Source organism: Vombatus ursinus, unplaced genomic scaffold (assembly GCF_900497805.2).
Source record: "Vombatus ursinus unplaced genomic scaffold, bare-nosed wombat genome assembly UNPS02014770.1, whole genome shotgun sequence".
Taxonomy (NCBI): Eukaryota; Metazoa; Chordata; class Mammalia; order Diprotodontia; family Vombatidae; genus Vombatus; species Vombatus ursinus.
This window is the reverse complement of record NW_020954548.1, coordinates 13,049,414-13,058,409: the sequence shown is the minus strand read 5'-3', so window position 1 is coordinate 13,058,409 and position 8,996 is coordinate 13,049,414. Positions and strand designations below refer to the sequence as shown.

At 37.8% G+C, this 8,996-nt stretch overlaps 1 protein-coding gene across 4 annotated transcripts in view; it reads right to left on the bottom strand.

The window, feature by feature from the left end:
• The window catches only part of BNC2 (basonuclin 2), a 320,122-nt gene that overhangs the window by 212,342 nt on the left and 98,784 nt on the right, over positions 1–8,996 (bottom strand). For 3 of the 4 annotated variants that reach the window (XM_027863029.1, XM_027863031.1, XM_027863032.1), the window contains exon 1: positions 7,547–7,610. The exons of the other annotated variant lie outside the window; for it this stretch is intronic. In XM_027863029.1, the coding sequence (XP_027718830.1) occupies positions 7,547–7,591 (45 nt within the window). In that variant the 5' untranslated portion in view covers positions 7,592–7,610. Of the gene's footprint in view, positions 1–7,546; positions 7,611–8,996 lie in introns of those variants that run through there. 4 annotated transcript variants of the gene reach the window in all.

Genomic DNA, 8,996 nt, shown 5'->3' with positions numbered 1-8,996 from the left:
TGTGTGTGTGTGTGTGTGTGTGTGTGTGTGTGTGTGTGTGTGTGTGTACGTTAGGGAAACCCAATGATTCTTCAGCGACCCCTCCAGGTTTTCTCGTAGGAATTAAGGCAGACCTCTCCATCTGACTTCTCTGAATTTTACATGGCAATTTCAGTAACATTTATACTCCCTCCCCAAAGGAATGGTGTTTTAAGCAGAGAATTTTATGTGGCAAACTGCCCTGGAAGATCAAGTTCACAAACATAAACGTCTACTTTGTAATGGACAACTAATTCTCATGTAATGAATGACAGAACACAACATTAATGTACTTAACAAGAAAAAGGTAGATTCAATGAAGCTTGGCACCATTTATATGAAGACGGGTTCCATTTGCAAAAAGAGGAAAAGGGAGACAGGGAGGATTTGAAACTAAATTGTGAAGTCAGTCTTTTGCTGTAGTAAAGACTCCACTTTGGAACGGAGACAAGACAATAGCAAAGACTTAACCCCTCGACATTGGCAGCCCCATCAGACACAAAGTTAAGCACCAATGCTTTTAAACTCTAACTCCCACTGTCAAAGGGTTAACGGGAAGAAGGACTTTGTTCAGGCCTTCTATTGGCAAATAAACAGTTTCTTTACAGCCAGATTTTTAGTTCATGCAAAAGAATGTTCTTTTCCAAACAGAATCTACAATCTGTATTTCTGCTACTATATGATAACTTTACAGAAAAGTCAGACAATCAAAATTATATCTTTAGTGTCTATTAGATCCTATGAATCCTTGGCTAAACTTCAGCTCAGAAACAGAGATACGTATGGACAAGTCCACGTTACACAAAATGAATACACTCAAAACAACTCTGGAAAATTAAAGTGATGATATTTCCTAAGAGTTGCAGTGTTACATTAACACTTATTGGTAGAAATCACAGTGAACTTCTGGGGACAAAAATAAAGAGGAAGGAGTGGAAGGGTGTATCAAAGGTGAAGTACAATTATAAGGATTTCAGAAAAGTTGTGAAAATGTAAGGCTACACAAAAGGCAATCCTTTCCTTAACAAATGCTGGCCAAACATCTGTATATTGAAAATAGTTTATTATTTCATAGAAAAGGACAAAAGTTTTTTCAGTCCCATTTTTATAAAACTGGTCACTCAGGTGACCTACAGCTCTGATCTAAAGAAAACACTTCATCGATTTGATTCTTTTCATTATAATTCTGTTATGCAAACAGAGATAACAGAGCCTAGAATTATAACACATTTAATGGGGGCAAACCATTGCTTTCTTCTTCCTTTGCCTCTTTCCAGTATTATCTGGTTCCCCTTGTTGTCACAAAGCCAGGGAATAAAGTTCTTCCAGAAAACTCACCCAAGATCAAACTGTGCCTGGTGACAGCAATGTCCAGGCTATAAGTAATGTTCAAAGGATTCAACAAGGCCTGTGACTGATCATTCTCTTTCCCTTGCCATCACCTGCTGATTTTGTCCAGGTGTTTTATGGCTATCTTGAGGATCTGGAGAACAGACAGAGAGAAGACTTTGCCAATTTCTTTTGTCTGGGATTGTGAATTCCTTCCACAGATGGTGGACAGCCCCAGCCTGGGCCAGCACCAGGCTCTTTTGCCTTCGCCCTCTAAACAAGGGAAAGAGAGATAGTATCTTCTTCCACAACACTGCCTGTAATATGTCTGTAGTTAGCAAATTAGGATGGGATGGCTTCAGTAAGGGCAGAATGGGAAAGGGGAAAGTGAATGCTTTCACCATATCAAAAGTAGAACTGAAATCAATATTACAATTAACTTGTTTGGAGGATTAGTAAGCACTACCAAGTACTTCAAATCTAAGGTCTGAAATAAGGTCATCTTGAATTAACAAGTTTCTTTGAAAAGTTTCTCTTCCCCGGATTTCATTGAATCCTCTTTGAAATCACTAACTCTATCGACTCCCAAGTTAAGCAAAGCAACAACACTAAAAAACCACATCAACATTACAATGGCAATGAAAAAGGCACTGAACAGTCAGGAAAACAAAGTCCTAATCCCAGCCCTGTCACTTATTAACTGCATTACCTTGAGCAAGTCACTTAATATCTACAATTCTCAATTTCCTCATCTAAAAAGAAAAATAAAGAAACTATAATGGCTGATTGCTACGGTCTTCTACAGACTCCAAATTCTGGTATTCTTTCTTAATTATTCAACATTTACAATGCTTGTATATAAAGTGTACTAACTCTAGGCCCATAAATGGGGCAATGTGACAAAAACAATAGATAAACATATCACCTAGTTTAAGTATCTAGAGATTTACAGTTTCATCTAATTTTCCAAAGAGAATTTTCAGAAGGATTTATTTAATGCTGTTTCAATTAAGTTAGTGAGTACAGTTTTACCCTTGTGGGATGATCTGAACCAACAGCATGGTTAAAAAATATCAAGGGCACTAAGTATACAAGTTAAGATGAGAAATAAAAAGTACCTATTTTATGAGTTGAAATTAGGATTTATTTATATCAGACAGCTTGCATTATTTCTTACATGAATACAGAACTTACTAAATCTGGAAAAGAACAGAGGTCCATTTGAATGTAAAAGGCAGGAGCACAAATTGTGACAGCAAATATGTGCCACATAGAAGTAGGAGAAAAATCCTCCTTAATAGGTTACTTTGATAATAAAAAGGGACATAAGCACATATGCATACATATAATTGAGGCAATATGGTGTAGGGCATAGATCTGACGAGAGTCAACAAGACTTTACAGGTCCAGTCTCTATCACATCCTGCCTGTAAGGACCCTCAGCATGCCTCTAATCTCTCAGTGTGCCTGAATCTCTCAGTCTGTGACTGAAATGTCAAAGTTTTTAAAAGGACCTCAGTGGCCTCCCCACACCACCGGAAGCAGCCTCTGAAGCTTCCAATCCATTATCCAAATAACACCAGTGATAATATCAAAAGCCTCTTTTTTTCCTGCAACAGGGGATTTTGATGATCAACTCGCTGCCTGGGCATCTTCCCCAATTCCCCTTTTACCTTCTTCTTCCTCCTCACCCCCAAGGAATGAGCCCCAGTCCCCAAGTCCAGCTTCTTCTCTTCCTTCAATATCTTCTCAATTCTACTCAATCCAAATAAGAAACTGATAAAAATCCACTATATTTTACTGGTTTCAATGATGCCTTCCACCAGGCCCTAGGGACCCTGACTTGTATCCATCCTTTCTGACTGCCCGTCTTTATTATGAGTATTTCTACTCAACAAAGGTGGCCTGCTTTAATTTCTCACTGCATATACACTGTCCTCTTGTGCTCCAAGATTTATCACACTGTACTTTGGGATTCTTCAACGTATATTGAGACAGCCAAACCTGTGTTTGTACACATTCTCTTGTCTATGCCAAGGAAATAATAATTATCATTATTATTATTATTATTATTATTATTATTGTAGCATTAAAGTTTGCAAAATGTTTTATAAGAATCATCTTTTTATCCTCACAACTCTGGGAGGGAGATGCTGTTAATATCCCCACTCTGCAGATGAGAAAACTGAAACAGAGTTTACACAGATAGTATTAGAGGCTGGATTTGAATTCACGTCTTCCTGACTTCACATGTAGCACTCAATCCAGTTTTACGCAAAGATGGTCCATCACTAGTCTAACCCCAAAATGAATAGAGATACAGAGATAAATCCTTGCTAGAAACATTTAACTACATGCAACTCTGCTGCTGTTGGGTAGCTGAATCTTCCACATTCTCTAGATTCTTTGACCTCAAGGAGCATTTTATTTTACCAGTTATATCTAGTATCTCAGTTCTAGGGATGATTAAATTTGGGCAAAAGGAAGTAGGAGGTTAAAAAATGTAAGTAGGCAAGAAACTGGCATAATTTTATTACATGCATTAAAAAATAGACGAAGTGAGTAAATTCAAACATCTTGGCTTATTGGAAGCCTTATCAAGGAAAATTTAATTCTGCTAAAAGATTTCAAAACAAAATGGACCGACTAACTGACTACCTGATGGCATGATATATTAACAAGGATAGGTCACAGCCCAGGCCAGGGATTCTTAACCTTCTTTGTTTCACAGAACTTTCTGGCAGTCTGGTGAAGTTATAGACCCCATTTCAGAATAATGTTTTAAAATATATAAAATAAAGTATATTAGATTACAAAGAAAACCAATTATATTGAAATAGTTATCAAAATATTAAAACAAATATAGAAAACATAGAAAACAAATTAACAAATCTCATATTAAAAGAGTTCTAAATCACATATTGGCAGTTTACAAAATGAGAAGATTGTTTCAAGATACAGAATTTGATACTGGCATGATGAGTTTAAGCTCTCTCAAACTCAGGAGTAATCAGGGTGAAAAAAAAAGTCAGGAACTTTATAACATTTGATGTGATCTTTTGAAGAGAAGGCAAAAAACTCATAACTTAGAGAAAGAGACCCCCCCCCCAAAAAAGAGACAGGAAGAATGATCAAGTACAGGGAGAGAATAAAAAGGTAGAAATGGGGCTGGAGTGAGTAGAGAAAAAGAATCATGGGCAAGAACACCATGTAGAAGCTAGAGAGGAAAATGAGAATACTATACATTACTATAGTACAGAGGGTTTTTCTTTAATGTTAATTTTCTAAGAAGTTCAATTTATGTTCTATGCAACTAACATTAAGTTATATACTCCTATGCATAGTAAAATATTAATTATCTTTCTTTTTAAATGTTCCCCATGTCTGATAAATAAATACTAAATTGAGACAAAATTCAAGGCTGCTTGCTTTTGGTAATACCAAATGAGCAGAGAACATATTGTGAATGGATCCCTTGTCTAAAGTCTAAGGTGGTCTCTCATATGCCTTGAACAAAGTCTACTGAAGCCAATTTTATGTTATGCCATTGAGGGGAGAAAAAGTATGAGCAAGTGGCAGAGGAAGAAGAAAAAAGGCTACCTTTGAGATTGTCACATGTAAAGATTTTTTTCTTCAATTCAATTTTTATTAAACCGATGAAACGATGTGTTAAAAGGTTAAACTTTTTAAAAATTTACAAGTTTCCAGGGAGATTTTCATTCATATCAAGTTTTAGCCTACAGTAGAGCTTTACTTAAAAGTTACAAAATCCCTGAAAATTTTAATTTTTGCTGCAAAGGGATGCTGAAAAAAAAATCTTAACTGAGTGTTTCAGAATTGTCAACCCAATGACAAGCCTTCCCATCACTTTGCTACATGGAGTTTCCAGAAACCACTAAGACATTTTTGCCCTCTCTATGTTTGGGAATGGGCTCTTCATAAGTTATTAATAAGTCATGGAAAGGTACAGCAGAAAACTATTCATAGTAATGAATATGTAATGAATATTCAGACTGGATGTTGACTGCTACCACTGAGAACTGAGAAGGGAAAATATGGATTTGACTTCTACTAGGTCTAAACTACAATGGGGCAATGAATTGTTTGATGTAATGATAACTGAACTTCTACTCCCTGCATCAACCACACAACTGCTAAGTAGATCCATAGAATTGGAAGGAGACAGAAGGGAATAATCCTCCCCCTCCCCAAAATGCTCATGTAACATAAAAGTTAGTTTTACATTGGCATTATATTTACACCCAGAAGAACGGGCTAAAGCTTGCATTTAAAAAATCAGATCACCTATACTAAGAAAGAAAACCTATCATGCATGGCAATTATTTATACTCTTACTCGATGACTTTTATTGTCTATGGCCAACTTTTATGCCTTCCATTCAAGATCTTGAATCAGAATCTCTTGCTTATAACAAGTTACATCAGTGGCAACAGAAACACATAAAAGCTGTGAGAAAAAATTCCAATTGGAACTTAAATACTCCTTGAGTTCAGGTTTACTTATGTGGCTTACTTGGTCATTTCAGGTCTCTGCCCTCCCCCCCTTCCCCAGTCCCCAGAAAATTCAACATCCATTTTAAAGAATGGTCTTTATATGGCTGAAATTATAACGCACACTAGATATTCTTTCAAGGCCAGCATGCACTTCCTTAACCAAATCCCCCACTTCCTTTGCTAGCTAAACATAACTATTTCAAATGTGTACATCCTTTAAAAAGTTAGAAAGGAGTACCTTCATATGTAATAGCAGGCAGCTGGGAAGCCAATTGGTGCAGTCAGGGTACACATTTTAAAAAGCAGCTCTTTAACATTCAATAAGTAAGTGGTAATTGGGCACAGAAACATAAACTGTCAAAGTGAATCAAAAAGCCCTCTGCTTTTCTGAGCATTATTTGTAAGATTACTGTAGAATTAAATTTGAACATGAATCTACCCCATGCATTCAGTCAAATTATGAAAAAAAAATTGCTGTGCTTTCCTTGGATAAAATTAATGTCAGCTTTGTGTCCTTAAACCAGACCCGATCGGGAAATGAAATATGTTTAGTCCCGAAATAGTTGTGGTAATTCAATCCCTGCTCTCTCCTTATTTTCTTGATGACAAAGAGAAACTCCCAACTGGCAAGGCCACCTGCACTGATTACTCCTCCATCCACACCCACAGAATATGAAAATGAGCCAATGATCATTAACCTTAATTTCTTCTAACATAAACCTCAGCTCTTTCTCAGTCTCAAGAAACTCCCCTGAGATAAGGGGGGGTGGGGAGAGGAAACACAAAAGGAAAAAAAAAGCTGGGGAGGGGGGAATGAAATAAAAAACAGAATTCGACAGCTTAAAAAATCACAGCTGGCTTATTAAACTTCACAGCAAACATCTTAGAAAGATAAAGAGATTTTTGAGGCATTATTAACTCTCTAGATAGTGTGATGTCTTTCCCTTCCTGCCCTTTCCTTCTAAGCAATAATGAGAAGGATGATTCCTTTGCCCCTGGCCCCACCCCACCCCACCCCACCCCCCCTTTGGCCCAAGATATCTTTGCACAAAGATCGCTGGCAATAAAAGATGGGTCTGGACAGCAGGAATGCAGGTGTGGCTGGGAGAAGCTTCCCAAAGACCAAAGGGCCAACATAACTGGGTGGGATATTTCTAGTGCAACAATTCTAAATACAGTGGAGAATGCATCACACCTTCTGGTCATCCACACTCAACTACTGACAACTGGAATCGTTTTGGGTTCAAGCTGTGTGGGGCTAGATCCCATTGGCATTACATCATCTTCTAATGGATGAGGAGCTAGCTCGGGCCCTCAGAAGAAACAAAACAAAACAAAAAGCTACAAAAATAATGGTCTGTTTAGCAGAGATGTGTATACTGAAAAATAACCACAGACACTGTGTTACCTTGTTATGTTTGCCTGCAGACCTTGGTAAACCTTAAGCAGCACACCCAAAAGAATTATAAGACTATGAAAAACAGACAACATATCAATTCATCAATACATGCAAGCACACGTGATCCTCTATAAAACATTCCATAAGCTGAAAAAAAAAACTTTTTAAATCATTACAATGCTAAATGAAAATAAGAAGATCTTAAAATTTCATCTTTTCATTATAACTATTGAATGCAAAAGCAAATGAATATGTTAAGAATAGAACAGAAGGGTAATTGTATTACCTGCAAATACATTACAACAAGCTGTTTGTAGCCTACCAAATACATATACCAGGACTGCAGTGGAGACCAGTAGGCAGGAAAAAACTTTGATCATGCAGAGGTGTTCTCATTATTTCAGACCTCAAATCAAGCACGAACCATCAGATGGGGAGGGGTGAGTGGAAGGTGGGCAGCAGGAGACTGAAAGAAAATACAGACCACAATTCTGTACTGGGTTCAATGTCCCAATTTAAAGAAAAACCAGACTCTAGAAAAGTATCACAGTGTTCTCTAGCCTCTCTTAGTTAGTCAGTTGACTAAAAAATGACAAACACAGATTTCTGGACTTTGAAAAAAAATCAAGATGACAAAGGTCAACAAGAATATTCACAAGAATAGCCTAAGTGCTGAAGTATTCAATGCCACAGGTCATCTTAATAGATCTTGGAGGAACTCATTGCGACATTGCATTAAGTGAAAGAGATGGCAGAGATCTGACAAGCAGCACTTCACACACTCACAGTCTGGTTAATTAATACTTGCCTCTTGTTTACCAAACAGCACCCACATGCCTCAGAGCTGGTAACTTTCAGGTGACAGTGAGGCGACTGAAATCAGGCATGTAACAGATGCCCTTCTTTCTGCTCTGTTAAACTTCGTCATAGACTGCGGCCCCTGAGTGCATTCCTCTATTTCAGCTGCAGTCAAGTTGAGCTAATTGTCAGAGACAGACCTGGTTCTAATTCTGCATAGTCCAGCAATTGCAGGGATATGTGGGGAGGTATGGATGGTACATTAAAGTGTAGGAAAAGCTGAACAGGAAGGAAAAGGGGGGTTGAGGTCCAATATCTCTTTGAAGGGGCCAATCCACCAATAATTTATCACGTAAGCCTTCACAAAATCTCCTCTAAAATTACCTTTTCTCTACCATTATTCACGTTGCCTCCCCCATAAGAACGTGAGCTCCCAGAGGATAGGGACTGCTTTTTTCTTTCTTTGTATCTCTAGCACTTGGCACAATACCTAGCACATAGTAAGTGCTTAATACACGCTTACCGAGTGACTGTGTGTGTATGGCAGAGGAGCAAGTGTTTGAATGAAGTTGAGAAAGTAAAGGTTAAAGCAAATATCTATATATGTAAAGGGAACAGCGCAGCAGTGGTCATTTTTAAATGAATCTAGGTAGGCCCATGCAGGTGTAAAATATTCAGAAGCTCAGAGACTACCTTGCGGATAATGGCCCAATAACAGATGCAACTCACACCAGCAGTGCTTCATGATACCCCCAACTGACCGCGTCAGAGAGTCTGATCCAAGCCTATTAATGACACCATAATTAATGGAAACGATCATTCCTCATTCTCAGCTGTACAACTTTAGCCTGCTTTATCATCTGTGGACAAAGAAACTCCCATTTATTGTTCTCCTCACACCCAGTGGTATTAAAAGTAGTTCTTATTAGCCGTTATGC